Source organism: Hippocampus bargibanti, linkage group LG07, assembly GCF_051943395.1.
Source record: "Hippocampus bargibanti isolate YZ-2025 linkage group LG07, ASM5194339v1, whole genome shotgun sequence".
In the NCBI taxonomy this organism is placed as follows: Eukaryota; Metazoa; Chordata; class Actinopteri; order Syngnathiformes; family Syngnathidae; genus Hippocampus; species Hippocampus bargibanti.
In genome coordinates this window covers 12854230-12874537 of record NC_142740.1, presented here as the reverse complement: position 1 = coordinate 12874537, position 20308 = coordinate 12854230, and the positions used below count along the sequence as shown (strand labels likewise).

The 20308-nt window shown below is 41.9% G+C and overlaps 1 protein-coding gene across 1 annotated transcript; it reads left to right on the top strand.

Moving 5' to 3' along the window:
• Positions 1–196: 196 nt before the first annotated feature.
• On the top strand, positions 197–19436 carry lurap1 (leucine rich adaptor protein 1). Its single transcript, XM_089001598.1, has 2 exons — positions 197–901; positions 15783–19436. Exons 1-2 carry the CDS (start codon positions 677–679, stop codon positions 16623–16625), a joined length of 1068 nt encoding a protein of 355 aa, XP_088857724.1. The 5' UTR covers positions 197–676; the 3' UTR covers positions 16626–19436.
• Positions 19437–20308: the final 872 nt, after the last annotated feature.

Here is a 20308-nt window from a genome sequence, read left to right as displayed (position 1 = left end):
GCCGTTTTTGATAGACGGTGTAGACCGGATGGTACCCATAATTGACAATTTTGCGTTTTTCCGTACAGATTTTCTTGTAAGTCGTACACGTCTTAAAATGCATACTAAACGTACTTTGTACGGCAAAAACGTATACAGGTTTACAGGTATGCGTCATGCAATTTCACAAGTTTGATTTGCTTTCGAAGAAATGATGTGGCGGGCCTGACTTGACAAACTAACGCGTTCGCTGTTTTATCTTGATAGTTTTACAAGCAGTTGTACATGTTCCTTTTTTAATCTTTTATGTTGAAAGGTCCGTAGCGGAAGTTGTGTGATATCATCTTTGAGTGGTTTTGACAGGTCTCTGCTGCGGATCTCGGCTTCTCTGCGGCAAAGCGACTGTCATCGTGCAGGTGGGATGTGCTCAAATTGGCAGCTGGGAGCGGGCCTCCAGCCGGGAGTGCTATTTTCTGCATTAGGGGCCACACGCTGGGAGTCTCTTTCCGCTCTATGTAGTTACGATGAGCGGTCCGATGCTGACAATTTGTTTTTCCATACTGGCGCAGTCCGCCTCGGCCGGACTCTCATGTGATGCCACAGAGTAAGCCTCCTTCGGGAAATCACTCTCCTGACAATTTTGGAGAGAAAAACAGGAGGAAATCTGTCTCCATCAACTCTTTTTAACAAGCGGTTTATGGCCATGATGGATGAAGGAACTTCTTGGGAGAACACTCCAGACCTGAAAGACATCGAGGCGAAAATCGGCCGGAAAACTCCCGAAGGTTTGCTCAGGTGGATGCGTGAAGAAGCATCCTCGCTACGGGGTGACGACAAACTGGCCCTCGCCGCGCAAGAAACAACCAAGGAGACTGGGAAGAAGAGCCTGGATGAAAAGATCACCAAACTGAAAACCGAGATGGTAAGTGTGTGGCGTTAGGGGTGCGCGAGTTTTGATTGTCGGGTGCGTGTGTTGCAGCATGGAATACGCGCTTCATCAAATTGAACTTGCCTCAAATGTGTTCGTCAATCAGTGCAATTGGCGTTGTCATGTTTATTATGTTTGTTAAAGTCATTATAAGTGCCTTGCATGCTGGGTCCGAGAGGACAGTAATTTCATCTGTGCTGTATGTCATGCATATTAGCATATTTGACAATAAAGCTGACTTTGACTTTGTTCACAAGTAAACATTTGCTGTGAGCAGGGATGATAAACAGTGAAGTAGTTCTGGATGTTTTTGGGTCCATCGCATGTCGTACGGAAATCTAACTCTAGTGACTCCATTATATACAGTCCAAAGTATCAATTACTGAATTAAGTGAAGCTATGATGATCTTGTTAAAACTGGAACATTTATGACGATTAGTGTATTATTAACATGATGGTTAAATTTATATATGAAATATGCATCCATCAATATTGGAGCCTATCCCAACCACAGGGAGGTTGGACCTGGTCTTGAACTTACGACCTCTGCACTGTGAAGCCGGTGTGCTAACCGCTCAACTACCGGGCCACCCTTATAAGCAATATATTTTTAAGATTTAATCGAATAATAATTTCAATGTTTTATTCTTTGTAATTAAACACTGTGTTCATGTTCCAATTGTGACTCAGTCACATTTGCACTAATATTTAATACACCTTTCAGGAATTAAACCGGCACCTTGTTTCTAATGACCACTTGGGCCTATGATACCATTTTGATACTGTATTGTTTATACAAATCATTTTGGGTAAACATAGGCGGCTTGGTAGTCGAGTGGTTAGCATCCCGGCTTCACAGTGCAGAGGTCGCCGGTTCGCGTCCCACCCCGGCCTCCCTGTGTGGAGTTTGCACGTTCTCCCTGGGCCCGCGTGGGTTTTCTCCGGGTCCTCCAGTTTCCTCCCACATTCCAAAAACATGCATGGCAGGCAGATTGAACACTCCAAATTGTACCTAGGTGTAAGTGTGAGAGTGACTGTTGTACGTCTTTGTGTGCCCTGCGATTGGCTAGCAACCAATTCAGGGTGTCCCCGGCCTTGTGCCCGAAGACAGCTGAGATAGGCTCCGGCACCCCCCGTGACCCGACTGAGGAATAAGTGGTACGGAAGATCGATGGATCGATCAATTTTGAGTAAACATATCAACTTTTTCGACCTACTTAGATTTGTTCCTGCATTTATTGAACACACTCAATAAATGCAGGTGTGTTGTGGATGGTATGAGAAATAATGATTTCCCAGCCATGTGCGTTGTGTTGCAAAGGCAAACATCACAAGCTCCGAGTTACGAGGTTACAGAAGTGCGCAGGTGCTATGTGAGTTTTTGTGTCACCTTGACCAACACACGTCTGTGTAAGCTCTCAGTCGTACAGGAGTGGTCCATCGATGAGAAGGTTTCTTCAGCCGTCATCTGTACAAAAGTGAAGGTTTCGGACGTTTCGCCTCCTATCCAAGAGGCTTCGTCAGCGAACTAAAGTCTGACTGGTCGTATCGGCCCCATATATATATCCCTAATGTCCAGACCTGGTGGCGCCGGACACAGCTATGATAGGTCCCTACTCTCAGGTTGGGGGGGGGGGCGCGGGACCCCCCCCCCTGTGGCCCCACTGATTGTTCCTACATTCCTGACTAACGATTGGCCTATTACACCCACTCCCCCCGGTATCACCTCATCAGCATAACGACCCTCATCAGCATTGCGAAAGTTGCCTAACCTGTTTTGCCTGAGCAGGCTATTGTATGAACGATCCAAATTGAACCTCACACCACCAGACCGGTTTAATGAAGGATTTTGTTGTTTTATAAGAATCGCCTCTTTCACCCCCCTTTCAAACCATCTATGTTCTTTCGCTAAGATTTTAACCTCATTGTCGTCAAATGAGTGGTTGCTAGCTTTTAGGTGCAAATGTACTGCCGATTGAGGCCCACTAGTATTATCCCTGCGATGTTGATAAAGTCTTTTTTTGAGAATTTGTTGAGTCTCCCCAATGTACTGCTCTTTACAATTTTCATTCTTACAATGTATGGAATAAACTACATTACTTTGTTTTTCATTTGGTAGCCTATCTTTTGGATGCACTAATTTTTGCCTTAACGTGTTTATCGGTTTGAAATAAGTAGGAATTTTATGTTGCCAAAGGACTCTTTGTAATTTTTCAGAAACTCCTGCAATGTACGGTACTGCTACTCCTCTCCTTTTAGAATCTTGAGAATTATTGGTTTCGTTCGCTATTCTTTCTTTCTGACATTTGTTGAATGACCACTGAGGGTACCCACAGTTAGTGAGTGCTCTCCTGATATGTTTTGACTCCTTTTCTCTACCTTCAGTGCTAGTTGGTATTAGTTTAGCCCTATGCTGGAGGGTTCTGATAACTCCTAGTTTATGTTGTAAAGGGTGGTTAGAGTCAAAAAGTAAGTATTGGTCAGTGTGCGTAGCCTTCCTAAAGACTTCTGTTTTTAGCGCTCTGTCCTCTTTTATAATTACTTTACAATCCAAGAAGGCTAGTTGGTTCTCTTGAATGTCCTCACGAGTAAATTTAATGTTGAAGTCTACAGAGTTGAGATGATCTGTGAAGGATTGAATTTCTTGTTTCTTAATTATGACAAAAGTATCGTCCACATATCTAAACCAGTGTCTAGGTTTTGTCCCTGGGAAGGATGTGAGGGCCTGTTTCTCCATCTCTTCCATGTAAAGATTAGCCACTATGGGTGAAACTGGTGAGCCCATAGCACAACCATGGATTTGTTTATAAAATTTTTCCCGAAATTGAAAATACGTCGTATTAAGGCAGATTTCTAATAATTGGCAGATGTGATCCGGTTTCAGTTTGGTTCTTTCATGCAGAGAAACATCCGCCAGCAGCCTCGTCCTCACCACTGAGACTGCTGCTGGGGTTGGGACAGATGTAAAGAGAGAAGTCACATCGTATGATGCCAAAGTTTCCTCAGGTTCCAATATGAGGTCTTTGATCCTCTCTACAAACCCTGTGGTGTTCTCTACGTGGTATTCTGTGTTACCAACCAACGGAGCTAAAATAGTTTTTAAATATTTGGCTACATTGTATGTAGAGGAGTCAATGCTACAAACAATGGGTCGGAGGGGGAACCCTTCTTTATGTATTTTTGGCAGGCCATAGATACATGGCGTGGCCTCTCCCGGGTATAATCTAAAATACATCTGTTTATCTATATGTTTTCCTTTCTCTAGCTTTTGGAGACAGTCAATCATTTCTTTCTTGTATCTATTGGAAGGGTCCCTTTTTAGTTGCTCATACGTGTTAGAATCACTGATTAACCTATTTATTTTGTCTTCATAATCCAATGTGTTGAGCAGCACTGTGCATCTGCCCTTGTCTGCTGGCAAAATAGTAATATTTTTGTCTTTTTGTAGAGTAGTTAACGCCTTTCTCTCTTCTAATGTTATGTTGGACGGAGGAAGTTTGGCACTACTGAGAAGAGCTGATATTTTAATGCGTAGATCATCTGCCTCTGCATACGAAAGTTTGTTATTTTTAATAGCCGATTCAGTAGCTGTGATATAATCTATTGTAGGTATAGTTTTAGGAGTCACTGAGAAATTTAAACCTTTGGTAAGTACCGCCTTTTCTGTCTCTGAGAGATCTCTGTCTGACAAATTTTTGATCCAATTCTCCCTTGCAAACTGTTCATACCTAATTTTACGCGTGTTTACCAGTAGCTGAGATTGTTTCAGTAAAAGTAATTTTTGAAATTTACCCTTTTGTCTCTCTTTGGTTTTGCTGTGGTGCCTCATATAACCGGATTTAGTAAATTCACACACTTCCTGATAGATTTTGTGGGTAAGATTAGTTTGTAATCGCTGATAATAAGTTTCTATTTCTGACTGTTTGTTTTTTATCTCTATGTTAAGTCTCCTAATTCGCAAATTTAGAATTTTCCTAGTATAATTTTGTTGCATTTTATCGGCTAAGTATCCGAGTTCCAGGGGTGCTTGCTTCAAGCATTTAGGAATTAACCGGCTCTGTCTACATCTAAGATTGAATCTGAGGTGGTTCTTTAAATCAGCTAATTTAAAGGTGGCCTTTTCTAAATTACGTACCAGTAGAAGGATGTCTCTCCCAAAGTTGGCAGCAATACGTCTGTGTAAGCTCTCAGTCGTACAGGAGTGGTCCATCGATGAGAAGGTTTCTTCAGCCGTCATCTGTACAAAAGTGAAGGTTTCGGACGTTTCGCCTCCTATCCAAGAGGCTTCGTCAGCGAACTAAAGTCTGACTGGTCGTATCGGCCCCATATATATATCCCTAATGTCCAGACCTGGTGGCGCCGGACACAGCTATGATAGGTCCCTACTCTCAGGTTGGGGGGGGGCGCGGGACCCCCCCCCCTGTGGCCCCACTGATTGTTCCTACATTCCTGACTAACGATTGGCCTATTACACCCACTCCCCCCGGTATCACCTCATCAGCATAACGACCCTCATCAGCATTGCGAAAGTTGCCTAACCTGTTTTGCCTGAGCAGGCTATTGTATGAACGATCCAAATTGAACCTCACACCACCAGACCGGTTTAATGAAGGATTTTGTTGTTTTATAAGAATCGCCTCTTTCACCCCCCTTTCAAACCATCTATGTTCTTTCGCTAAGATTTTAACCTCATTGTCGTCAAATGAGTGGTTGCTAGCTTTTAGGTGCAAATGTACTGCCGATTGAGGCCCACTAGTATTATCCCTGCGATGTTGATAAAGTCTTTTTTTGAGAATTTGTTGAGTCTCCCCAATGTACTGCTCTTTACAATTTTCATTCTTACAATGTATGGAATAAACTACATTACTTTGTTTTTCATTTGGTAGCCTATCTTTTGGATGCACTAATTTTTGCCTTAACGTGTTTATCGGTTTGAAATAAGTAGGAATTTTATGTTGCCAAAGGACTCTTTGTAATTTTTCAGAAACTCCTGCAATGTACGGTACTGCTACTCCTCTCCTTTTAGAATCTTGAGAATTATTGGTTTCGTTCGCTATTCTTTCTTTCTGACATTTGTTGAATGACCACTGAGGGTACCCACAGTTAGTGAGTGCTCTCCTGATATGTTTTGACTCCTTTTCTCTACCTTCAGTGCTAGTTGGTATTAGTTTAGCCCTATGCTGGAGGGTTCTGATAACTCCTAGTTTATGTTGTAAAGGGTGGTTAGAGTCAAAAAGTAAGTATTGGTCAGTGTGCGTAGCCTTCCTAAAGACTTCTGTTTTTAGCGCTCTGTCCTCTTTTATAATTACTTTACAATCCAAGAAGGCTAGTTGGTTCTCTTGAATGTCCTCACGAGTAAATTTAATGTTGAAGTCTACAGAGTTGAGATGATCTGTGAAGGATTGAATTTCTTGTTTCTTAATTATGACAAAAGTATCGTCCACATATCTAAACCAGTGTCTAGGTTTTGTCCCTGGGAAGGATGTGAGGGCTTGTTTCTCCATCTCTTCCATGTAAAGATTAGCCACTATGGGTGAAACTGGTGAGCCCATAGCACAACCATGGATTTGTTTATAAAATTTTTCCCGAAATTGAAAATACGTCGTATTAAGGCAGATTTCTAATAATTGGCAGATGTGATCCGGTTTCAGTTTGGTTCTTTCATGCAGAGAAACATCCGCCAGCAGCCTCGTCCTCACCACTGAGACTGCTGCTGGGGTTGGGACAGATGTAAAGAGAGAAGTCACATCGTATGATGCCAAAGTTTCCTCAGGTTCCAATATGAGGTCTTTGATCCTCTCTACAAACCCTGTGGTGTTCTCTACGTGGTATTCTGTGTTACCAACCAACGGAGCTAAAATAGTTTTTAAATATTTGGCTACATTGTATGTAGAGGAGTCAATGCTACAAACAATGGGTCGGAGGGGGAACCCTTCTTTATGTATTTTTGGCAGGCCATAGATACATGGCGTGGCCTCTCCCGGGTATAATCTAAAATACATCTGTTTATCTATATGTTTTCCTTTCTCTAGCTTTTGGAGACAGTCAATCATTTCTTTCTTGTATCTATTGGAAGGGTCCCTTTTTAGTTGCTCATACGTGTTAGAATCACTGATTAACCTATTTATTTTGTCTTCATAATCCAATGTGTTGAGCAGCACTGTGCATCTGCCCTTGTCTGCTGGCAAAATAGTAATATTTTTGTCTTTTTGTAGAGTAGTTAACGCCTTTCTCTCTTCTAATGTTATGTTGGACGGAGGAAGTTTGGCACTACTGAGAAGAGCTGATATTTTAATGCGTAGATCATCTGCCTCTGCATACGAAAGTTTGTTATTTTTAATAGCCGATTCAGTAGCTGTGATATAATCTATTGTAGGTATAGTTTTAGGAGTCACTGAGAAATTTAAACCTTTGGTAAGTACCGCCTTTTCTGTCTCTGAGAGATCTCTGTCTGACAAATTTTTGATCCAATTCTCCCTTGCAAACTGTTCATACCTAATTTTACGCGTGTTTACCAGTAGCTGAGATTGTTTCAGTAAAAGTAATTTTTGAAATTTACCCTTTTGTCTCTCTTTGGTTTTGCTGTGGTGCCTCATATAACCGGATTTAGTAAATTCACACACTTCCTGATAGATTTTGTGGGTAAGATTAGTTTGTAATCGCTGATAATAAGTTTCTATTTCTGACTGTTTGTTTTTTATCTCTATGTTAAGTCTCCTAATTCGCAAATTTAGAATTTTCCTAGTATAATTTTGTTGCATTTTATCGGCTAAGTATCCGAGTTCCAGGGGTGCTTGCTTCAAGCATTTAGGAATTAACCGGCTCTGTCTACATCTAAGATTGAATCTGAGGTGGTTCTTTAAATCAGCTAATTTAAAGGTGGCCTTTTCTAAATTACGTACCAGTAGAAGGATGTCTCTCCCAAAGTTGGCAGCAATACGTCTGTGTAAGCTCTCAGTCGTACAGGAGTGGTCCATCGATGAGAAGGTTTCTTCAGCCGTCATCTGTACAAAAGTGAAGGTTTCGGACGTTTCGCCTCCTATCCAAGAGGCTTCGTCAGCGAACTAAAGTCTGACTGGTCGTATCGGCCCCATATATATATCCCTAATGTCCAGACCTGGTGGCGCCGGACACAGCTATGATAGGTCCCTACTCTCAGGTTGGGGGGGGGCGCGGGACCCCCCCCCCTGTGGCCCCACTGATTGTTCCTACATTCCTGACTAACGATTGGCCTATTACACCCACTCCCCCCGGTATCACCTCATCAGCATAACGACCCTCATCAGCATTGCGAAAGTTGCCTAACCTGTTTTGCCTGAGCAGGCTATTGTATGAACGATCCAAATTGAACCTCACACCACCAGACCGGTTTAATGAAGGATTTTGTTGTTTTATAAGAATCGCCTCTTTCACCCCCCTTTCAAACCATCTATGTTCTTTCGCTAAGATTTTAACCTCATTGTCGTCAAATGAGTGGTTGCTAGCTTTTAGGTGCAAATGTACTGCCGATTGAGGCCCACTAGTATTATCCCTGCGATGTTGATAAAGTCTTTTTTTGAGAATTTGTTGAGTCTCCCCAATGTACTGCTCTTTACAATTTTCATTCTTACAATGTATGGAATAAACTACATTACTTTGTTTTTCATTTGGTAGCCTATCTTTTGGATGCACTAATTTTTGCCTTAACGTGTTTATCGGTTTGAAATAAGTAGGAATTTTATGTTGCCAAAGGACTCTTTGTAATTTTTCAGAAACTCCTGCAATGTACGGTACTGCTACTCCTCTCCTTTTAGAATCTTGAGAATTATTGGTTTCGTTCGCTATTCTTTCTTTCTGACATTTGTTGAATGACCACTGAGGGTACCCACAGTTAGTGAGTGCTCTCCTGATATGTTTTGACTCCTTTTCTCTACCTTCAGTGCTAGTTGTATTAGTTTAGCCCTATGCTGGAGGGTTCTGATAACTCCTAGTTTATGTTGTAAAGGGTGGTTAGAGTCAAAAAGTAAGTATTGGTCAGTGTGCGTAGCCTTCCTAAAGACTTCTGTTTTTAGCGCTCTGTCCTCTTTTATAATTACTTTACAATCCAAGAAGGCTAGTTGGTTCTCTTGAATGTCCTCACGAGTAAATTTAATGTTGAAGTCTACAGAGTTGAGATGATCTGTGAAGGATTGAATTTCTTGTTTCTTAATTATGACAAAAGTATCGTCCACATATCTAAACCAGTGTCTAGGTTTTGTCCCTGGGAAGGATGTGAGGGCCTGTTTCTCCATCTCTTCCATGTAAAGATTAGCCACTATGGGTGAAACTGGTGAGCCCATAGCACAACCATGGATTTGTTTATAAAATTTTCAAAAAAAGACTTTATCAACATCGCAGGGATAATACTAGTGGGCCTCAATCGGCAGTACATTTGCACCTAAAAGCTAGCAACCACTCATTTGACGACAATGAGGTTAAAATCTTAGCGAAAGAACATAGATGGTTTGAAAGGGGGGTGAAAGAGGCGATTCTTATAAAACAACAAAATCCTTCATTAAACCGGTCTGGTGGTGTGAGGTTCAATTTGGATCGTTCATACAATAGCCTGCTCAGGCAAAACAGGTTAGGCAACTTTCGCAATGCTGATGAGGGTCGTTATGCTGATGAGGTGATACCGGGGGGAGTGGGTGTAATAGGCCAATCGTTAGTCAGGAATGTAGGAACAATCAGTGGGGCCACAGGGGGGGGGGGTCCCGCGCCCCCCCCCAACCTGAGAGTAGGGACCTATCATAGCTGTGTCCGGCGCCACCAGGTCTGGACATTAGGGATATATATATGGGGCCGATACGACCAGTCAGACTTTAGTTCGCTGACGAAGCCTCTTGGATAGGAGGCGAAACGTCCGAAACCTTCACTTTTGTACAGATGACGGCTGAAGAAACCTTCTCATCGCTTGACCAACACACTGGAAAAGTTTGAGCTGAAAAGATGTTTTGATTATATTGATTGTATCCGTCTGTGTAAGCTCTCAGTCGTACAGGAGTGGTCCATCGATGAGAAGGTTTCTTCAGCCGTCATCTGTACAAAAGTGAAGGTTTCGGACGTTTCGCCTCCTATCCAAGAGACTTCGTCAGCGAACTAAAGTCTGACTGGTCGTATCGGCCCCATTTATATATCCCTAATGTCCAGACCTAGTGGCGCCGGACACAGCTGTGATAGGTCCCTACTCTCAGGTTGGGGGGGGGGGCGCGGGACCCCCCCCCTGTGGCCCCACTGATTGTTCCTACATTCCTGACTAACGATTGGCCTATTACCCCCACTCCCCCCGGTATCACCTCATCAGCATAACGACCCTCATCAGCATTGCGAAAGTTGCCTAACCTGTTTTGCCTGAGCAGGCTATTGTATGAACGATCCAAATTGAACCTCACACCACCCGACCGGTTTAATGAAGGATTTTGTTGTTTTATAAGAATCGCCTCTTTTACCCCCCTTTCAAACCATCTATGTTCTTTCGCTAAGATTTTAACCTCATTGTCGTCAAATGAGTGGTTAGTAGCTTTTAGGTGCAAATGTACTGCCGATTGAGGCCCACTAGTATTATCCCTGCGATGTTGATAAAGTCTTTTTTTGAGAATTTGTTGAGTCTCCCCAATGTACTGCTCTTTACAATTTTCATTCTTACAATGTATGGAATAAACTACATTACTTTGTTTTTCATTTGGTAGCCTATCTTTTGGATGCACTAATTTTTGCCTTAACGTGTTTATCGGTTTGAAATAAGTAGGAATTTTATGTTGCCAAAGGACTCTGTAATTTTTCAGAAACTCCTGCAATGTACGGTACTGCTACTCCTCTCCTTTTAGAATCTTGAGAATTATTGGTTTCGTTCGCTATTCTTTCTTTCTGACATTTGTTGAATGACCACTGAGGGTACCCACAGTTAGTGAGTGCTCTCCTGATATGTTTTGACTCCTTTTCTCTACCTTCAGTGCTAGTTGGTATTAGTTTAGCCCTATGCTGGAGGGTTCTGATAACTCCTAGTTTATGTTGTAAAGGGTGGTTAGAGTCAAAAAGTAAGTATTGGTCAGTGTGCGTAGCCTTCCTAAAGACTTCTGTTTTTTTTTAGTGTGTCTAGCAATGTGCTGCACCATTTTGAAACACTTTTGAATATTTTGGTCACAATTGATTATTTGAGACAATAAGTGATTGGTGGAAACGTCATTCGTTTTGATAATATATCTATGGTAAAATTCATGCCTGTAACGTCCCTTGAATTTCTTTGATTGAAGTGCTAAGTTAGATTGGAACAATGACAAATGATACTGAGCTCCACCAAAATAACCAATTGACTAACATTTTATGGAATTAATGATTTGTGGATGCAGCAAAGAGACCTCTTCTATTTGCAATAGTTTGAAAATTGCACACACTGTAACATGGCACTCTCCGTTTCATTTTTCCGTGGGAGTATTACACTTTTGTAAGAGTGTAACAGAGAATTTTGGACGTTTACTCCAGCGACACTCTTCATACAAAGATTGGATTGGATGTACCTGTATTCGTCTCACAGTGAATAAATTCACATTTCACAGCAGCAAAGTTATGAAAGGAAGAGGAAAGGAAAGAAAGAGTAGAAAAACAAAATACAGCAGCTGCTGGAAAGGCAGCCACTCTCGTGGCACCATCTTGAAGGAAAGAAAAAAAAATCCATGGTGAACAGTGAACCTTCTTACGCTAACATAAATGCAATAATTGTGTTGTAAGTATGTGTGATTTTCTCACTTTCCTGAGACATTGGACCTTCTCTGTCCCTATTTAGAGAGTAACCCTGAAGAATAATAAACATATGTATTCTGTGAGCTCTTATTAACCACAGGGCTGAGGGCTGCGCCGCAGTGAGAGTAGTCACCGCTTAACAGTGGCAAATCAAAGCTGTTATTGATATATCTTTTAATTGCCATGTGCTACCTGCACTGGAGTCTTGATATGGCAGAAGCCTATTTGTGGAGACTTGGAAACCACCCCACAGCCCGATTGTTCGTGGCTTTTATACAGAGTAGAATCATCCATACATTTTCCAGACCGCTTGATCCTCATTAGGGTCGCGGGGGTGCCGGGACACCCTGAATTGGTTGCCAGCCAATCGCAGGGCACACAGAGTCAAACAACCATTCACACTCACATTCACAACCAGGGACAGTTTAGAGCAGGGGTCTCAAATTCAATTGACCCGAGGGCCGCTGGAGGCAGAGTCTGGGTGAGGCCACTAGAAAATCACAGATAAAATATTTATTTTTAACACACAAAAAAAATAATTAAATGAATAAATGGAAAAGTGAATTAAAAAAGAATTAACCAGTCATAAATAAATAAAATAAAAACATTAACATTAATCTTTCATATCAAGACGGGCCGCAAAATATTCTTTCGGGGGCCGCTGGTTGGCCCGTGGGCCGCATGTTTGAGACCCCTGGTTTAGAGTGTTCAATAAGACTGCCACACATGTTTTTGGAATGTGGAAGGAAACTGGAGGACCCGGAGAAAACCCACGCAGGTCCATGACTTGACTACCAGGCCGCCCCCCCAGTAGCATCATTAAAAAATATGTCATCCAATAATTAAGAAGGTTTTATCGCCACTGTTTACAAATGTCTTCATTAAACCACCAACTGGAATGTGGAAAGCGCAAAGTTTAAACTTTCCACCACCAAATTCTCACTTTTGTCCACCCAGCTTGGTCAAGTCATGCTCTGCAAGATTCCTGCTCAAAGCATTTGCCTGATTTTGTGCCATGCTGCAAATCCTTGGCCTTATGCCGTAAAAGGAGAGTAGCTTTTCACTCCTTTGGGACGCTGTGCAGGAGTCACACTCAAAGTAAAATGCCTGCAAGGGGCATGTGTTTAATTTTTCTGCTTTTTTTCCTCTCACTTGCGCTCACCTCCTTTGAACCACACCTTGGGCAAATGCCAGTTGACGTCCAAATTCTGTCCAGAAGCAATAGCAATTTATTCATTTGTCATACAGTGGGTATTGGCAAAGACCTCCCTCAAAGGATGCCAAAGACATACTCTTCTTCTTTTCCTTTCGGCTTTTCCCTTCAAGGGGTCGCCACAGCGAATCAGTAACCTCCATCTTCAGAGGTATGATACGCATGTTTGTTTTGGCCAAGCTTTTACGTTGGATGCCCTTCCTGACACAACCCTCTGTATTTATCCGGGCTTGGGACCAGCACAAGAAGACTTATGTCCCTTTGTGGCTACAGAACAAGCAACTCGCTAAGTAAAAGGCTCCCAAACACAAAATGGTCATCAGCACAACAACAATCAAAAAAAGCAAAACTTTACTCACCATTTGATGACAATGCTCTGATTATTATTATTATTAATATCTCATCTCATCTCATTTTCCATACCGCTTATTCCTCATTATAAGTCATTTAAAGTGATTTTACAAATTATGGAGTTTTGATTCAACAATCAAGACTGACATGACTGCATTGAAAAGCAACCTTTGGGTTTTGCCTCAAAATGTGCTGTGGTTTGCACTATGTTGTGTGTCAAGGCGAGTAGATATAAGGCACAGGTGTCAAAGTCAAGGCCCGCGGGCCAAATCTGGCCCGCCACATCATTTTTTTTTCGGCCCGCGAAAGCAAATCAAACTTGTTAAATTCCATGATTATAGCTAAAATCTGAGCCAAAATGTCATATTTTTGGATGTCAACCACAATAAAAGTCATTATTCTTGACTTTAGATTTGAAAACGAGTTATTCATGAATTTGCTGTGTGCTCTATATGTAATATTTGAAGGGATTTAAACATTCTAATGGGTTCCCCAAATTCATAACGGCCCTCGAGTGGAAACCATAACTACAATGTGGCCCGCGGCAAAACATGACTTTGACACCCCTGATATAAGGGGAGGTTGAGAGAGACCATTGTTTCCCCTCTCTTTGTTTCATGGTCATTGCAAAGATGCCAACCATTTTCCCAAGTTCACCCAGCAAGGTGAAACGACATCAGGGGACACGAGAGCGGTTGTGCAGATTGAAATGGGAGGGGGGGTGTGCTCTGTTGCTGCTGTATTTATTTTTGAAAGTCTGTTCCTGTGTCGCTCCTCTTTCAACGGGGAGTGATTCAGCAATTAAGGAGATGACTGAGGCAGTTTTTGACAAGCGGAAGCATTTACATCATCGCAGGCATTTGCAGTTCGAAGATCAAGGTGTCAGTTTACAAAAAGAGGATATCCATTTACCCAAGAGTATAAAAGTGAGTCACTTACAAGCTAGATTTGTCGTTTATAATTTGAACGTAAATGAGTATCACATGCTGTCTCCAGCTTCCTTCCTTCGGCAAAACTGTACTGCATCTCTCAGCTCCCAGACTTAATTTTCCAGCCACAATTCGTACTGCTCAAAGTTCGCTTGTATGCCAGTTGGCTGACATGAGGCTTGCTGATAAAATAATAATAATAATAATAATAATAATAATAATACATTTTATTTCAAACGCCTTTCAAAGCTCTCAAGGACACTTTACAGTCACAAACCAGCACAGATACAATAATAAATGAAATAGGCGCAATGTTCATTTCTTAAGCAAAGGGAACCCTTTCATCATGAGATGTTGATTCAGCAAAATATAAATAAATGAATGAACAAATGAATGAATGAATGAACAAATAAATAAATAAATAAATAAATAAATAAATAAATAATCTTTCAACTGCAGAGCCTAATAAAATCAACCAGGCTTACCCGTTCTCCAAAGATCCCCGGGGAGAGAAACCACCAAAGTTCCAAAACGTCATTCAAGCCACAATTTCTTTTGCCATGTGTTTAACTGAAAAACAGTCAGAGAATCCTTCCAAAGAAAACTACACCCGAGCAAATGTGAAAATATCCATCAGTGAAAAAAATGGAAAGAGGCTTTTTGGCAGGAGAAAGGTTCTTTGTGATGTGCTTGCAAGTTTCTGGATTGTATTTCTGGTTCCTTTTCTCGAAGGAGTAGCCACAAGCTTGCTTCTAATTTAATTCCAATAAACTATATAGATTATGGGCGGCCCGATGGTTAGCGTCTCAGCCTCACAATGCCGAGGTCGTGGGTTCAATCCCCGCTCTGGCTCCCTGTGTGGAATTTGCATGCTCTGTCGGGCCTGCGTGGTCTTTCACCGGGTCGTCCTGGTTTCTTCCCACATTCCAAAATTGAACACTCCAAATTGTATCTCGGTGTGAGTGTGAGTGCGGATGGCTGTTCGTTTATGCGCGCCCTGCGATTGGATGATAACCGGTTCGGGGTGTGCCTCGCCTACTGTCGGAAGAGTGCCAGACAGGCTCCAGCACCCCATGTCACCCTTGTGAGGGTAAAGCGGATCGGAAAATCAATGAATGAAAGAGGATATACCCTATATCACAGTGAGGAAATAAAACAATGGTGTGACCCCCCCCCCCCCCCCACACACACACACACATATTCTAGAAATTACGTGTTTTATATAATTCACCTTAGACGAGATGTAGTTTATGTGCTCTGTTTGCTGTCAAGAGTCAATTAGATAATTGACTGAATAGTAATAGTAATACCCCCAAGTACTGTACATAAGCATACTATGAGGGTACATGTAAATTGAATCCGTTTGAAGGCACTGTCGAGATTAGAAGCCAGATAGTTGTTCATCTTTCTTTGACTTTTTGTCTTCCAATTCACAACTTCACAGTACCAGCATACTAACATTCATTCATTATTTCAAATGCTTTAACCTCACTCGCCGACATGGCTCACCTGGATTATTTTCCAGTTTTAAGCACGGAGTTTCAGAAAAGCCCTTATCTTCACGTCGTCAACAAATATGGGCAATTGACGTATCTGATCAAGTTCTTTCCATATGTTCCCACAGGCACATTTGCGCTCTGTGGACATTAAGATCCTACAGCAGCTGCTGGCAGTCCATGAAGGCATCGAGGCAGTCAAGTGGTTGCTGGACGAGCGCAGCACGCTAACAAGCCGATGCAGCAGCCTGACCAGCAGTCAGTACAGCCTAGGCGAAGGTCCCGACGCCTCCTGGAAAGGCTCCTGGAGCAGCCTTCATGACCCCAACGACAAGCTGGACAACATTTCCATCGGTAGTTACCTGGACACCCTGGCAGACGATCTGGATGAATACTGCCTCTCGAGCTCAGAGTCAGCAATGTACTCTTCCACACCACAGATCTCTGAGGTCACCGCCGGGGGTCGGACAGCAGGGGTTTCCGCGGGTTTGGGTACTGCGACTGTGGAGAAGCTTGTGACTGGAAAAGGAGTTGTAAAAGGCATTCGGTCCAGATCGAATGAGAATGGAAGTGGAAAAGGGTCCGTCATTCTCAAAGATGACAATGGGAACGCGATCGTCGGAAGTCAAAGTGGAAAGTCACTGCTTCCAAGCAACATTCCTGAAGCTCAGCCCAATGCCAGGAAAGATGCTTTAGTTCGCAGTAAGGCGGCAGAAGCGGGCCTGCTTTCTTCGAGGAATACCCAGTGCCAGACCATCAAACCAAACGGGAACCAAGAAACGTCATCACCGACGGGCAGCCACAGTCGTATTGGCCTCAGTGAAAAACTGGGCATGAAACAGAGCCCTAAACGTAAAACTTATAACAATACAAATGACTTGGATACTTGCAAATTAAATGGCAAAATGCATCTGGAGTATGATGCTCACTGGCGGTGGGTGCAATCACAAGAAGATGTGACGTTTCTGTGAAACTACTGACCAGATGATTGCTCCTAATGTCAACAAATGCCCATTGGGTGTCATCCACCGCAAGAAGATGCTGATGGCAAAGGAAAAACAAAGCGACTCTTTTTTCTATTTGCACAAATAATCTTTTGGTGATGTCAACACTTGGGTCAATGCACAATAACGTATTGATGAAAGGCCGTCATCTGTACTTCTTTGAAGGTGTTTCGCTCGGCAGTACATTGGCACTTAAAAGCTAGCAACCACTCATTTGACCATAATGAGGTTAAAATCGTCGCGAAAGAAAATCGATGGTTTGAAAGGGGAATAAAAGAAGCTATTTTCATAAAACAGCAAAACCCTTCACTAAATCGCCATGGTTGGGTGAGGTTCAATTTGGATCGTTCCTACAACAGACTTCTTAGCCAACATAGGCCAGGCCAGTCGTAGACACCATACTCAGGCAGGACAATAGAAGTAATTAGTGTAGCCGCAGGGAGTAGTACTCTGTTCCCCCCAACCTGAGAGCAGGGACCAATGATAGCAGAGTCTGGCACCGACACATCTGGACAGTAGGGATATATATAGGGCTGAAACTACCAGCAAAAGTTTTTAGTTTGCTCACGAAGCCTCTTGGATGAGAAGCGAAACATCCGACACCTTCAAATTTGTACAGATGACGGCTGAAGAAAGCTTTTCATCGATGGACCACTCCTGTACGACTGAGAGCTTACACAGACAATAACATATTGTGATCATTTTCAATCAGCATTTAATAACAATATAAGCAATCTAAAATACTTTGCAAAATACAGTAAAGTCTCGTTATATCGATATTCAAGGGAGTCCGAAAAAATATCGGTATAACCGGAACTATCGATATATCCGACCCTGTTTGCATGTAATTTTCTCCGTGCGTGCATAGAAATAGTATCGATATAACCGGGACTATCGATATATCCGATATCGATATAACGAGACTTTACTGTAGTTTTCTCAGGCTCTTTCTCATCATTTCCAGTGACAAAAAATATCTGAAATGTCATTTATAGGTATTAATCTCATGTTATCTTGACTGTTGGTCGCAAAACACAGTCCTTATGAATACAACTTCCTCTTGAGTGGCACAACCACAATTCCCGGCTATAAATGATCTCTCTTTAGCTGTAGTCTTTTAATACTACTGTCATTGTCGCTATCTAAATGATGTCGATGTAGTAGAAGACCAAAGTTTTTCCCTGTTTGACTCCATTTGGGTCAGCCCATTATTTAAGTCAGTATCCTAGTATGTATACCGTGTAACTGAAATATATCAGTTATATGCCACTTGCTGACGTATAACCATCTGCAACACATATTAAACGGTGTGTTATGATCTGTGAGCATGTTTGTCTCAAACACGTAATCAACCAGTCAAACGGTGCCCCCGCAACCCTCTTCCTGTGCACAATGCACATGATGTCATTTTATCTCTACTGTATGTGGAACTTAAACCTTAACCTATCATCTTCCATATGTTGATGTCACAGTACAGCTCCACTGTACATTTCATGGCTAGTTATTGGTGCATTTTGAATATACCTTATTGTTGAAACCCCAATGTTGACCTAACGACGTCTTTATGACGAGCAGATTTGTGCCTGACTGGTTAAAAGCTTAAATATACTTCATATGCCTGGCTTGTTCTGTCCCTTTTGCGATGGATTGTTGTCGCCGTATTGAGGTATCAATGTATTTTTGCCTGCTCCTGCCTTCTGCGTATAAATGACTTGACCACCAGTCGATGTGAGCTTTCATCTAAACTTTGTGTATGTATGTGTGTGTGTGTGTGTGTGTGTGTGTGTGTTTGTGTGTGTGTGTGTGTGTGTGTGTGTGTGTGTGTGTGTGTGTGTGTGTGTGTGTGTGTGTGTGTGTGTGTGTGTTTGTATGACTAGTATTGTGAGGACCACAAACATTTTATACCATACGTAATGAGGACATTTTTGACAAGTGAGGACCTTTTGGCCGGTCCTCACAAGTTTTTCATTCTAACGGCTTCTAGAGGGTCTATATATGCACCTGTTAAAGTTCCATAGAGGTCCTCACAAATTCACCCAAAATGATTATTTTTTCATTTCACTTGGATACACACACTTTTTACTCACTGTGTGTGTGTGTGTGTGTGTGTGTGTGTGTGTTAATGACAGGAAAACGTTCATACCACAAAAAGTAAAACGTTATTTTAACCAAATTCACTACAGGGGTGAGGACTTTGAATGTACCAATTCAGACACCCCACTCCTACTGTTATTTGTTTCAAGTCCACTTTTTATTTCTTTGTTTTTAAAGAAGTTGAAGTGGGAAATGGGGTGTCATTTAGTGTTCAAATGTAACACTAGATTTTCTCTAAACTTATCAGCAACAGTGGACCTCACTCCTTATCTGGAGTTATCCGGACCTCACAAAATGACTGAAACAAGAATGTGTGTGTGTGTGTGTGTGTGTGTGTGTGTGAGAGAGAGAAAAAGGGAGAAAGGGAGAGAGCGAGAAATTGGGACTGTTGCCATTTTTGGATTAACTCTTTAAACATGTTTGTTTTTTTAAACTCATTTTTTTCCCCATATCACTCGACCAAGATGACTGCAGATCGGACAATGCATGATTTTCAAACTAAAACTTATTTCATACAAATTTATAAATAAATCCTCTGAACCATTGGCCCTCATCCTCCAATAGTGCACGCCATCTTGTCGGGTGCCATATGGCGCTCAGGCCCTGTCTATTGTTATGCTCAAATATAGGGAATTTGAAGGTCACAGGTCTACATGTAAATGTCTTTTCATTTTCAAAATAAAATATCTACTTAGACATATTAAATCATTTGTGTTTGTCACATATTTGGACAGACACGACCACCACAGGCGTTCGCACCAAAATAAATCAGTACCCTTATTTACAAGACAATTTGTGTTATGCAGAAACAATATTGAATTCATGCGGTGGAGGAAGAATCAATAGGTCGGATCAAGATCGGATGTTGTAACCAGAATCTGTTGTGCATGACAAGAATAAGAATTAGAATCAGTAGAATCAGAAAACCTTTATTCGTCCCCAATGTGGAAATTTGCAGTCCACAGAAGCAAATTGAAAGGGGATAGGGTGTTAGGGGGGGGGGCATAGAAAACAAGATATTCTAAGCATAGCAAAATAAAAATGTCAACTGTATACTGTAAATGTGCAAAACCGTTATGTTGTCAAAGAGGTTTAATTAATATAGGCACCCTCCATCTTGGAAAAAAAAAATATATTTTCCGGTTTATAAGGCGCACCCAAAAGCCTTGATTTTTTTTCAAAAGATGATCCTGTGCCTGATACGCAGACGCGCCATGTATGTTAAGTAATATTGAGCCACTACAGGTTTCGCAACTACTGTCAACAGCCACCGACTCCCCCTGTAGAGAAAGTAGTGCATAATGGGGTGTGCCTTATATTTTTTAAATGTATATATTTATTATATTGAAAAGCGTTTTTCCTTCATTGAAGGTGCGCCTTATACTCCGGTGCGCCTTGTACACCGGAAAATACAGTACATGAGCATTTCTTTAAGCGCCTCATCAGGGTTTGTTAATGTGCCACTTATTGGAACTCATGTGGCTCCATTTATGTCCTGAATGGTGCTTAAAATTTTAGGCCAACATTTGCGGGAAGATATGTTGGCCTTATTCAAA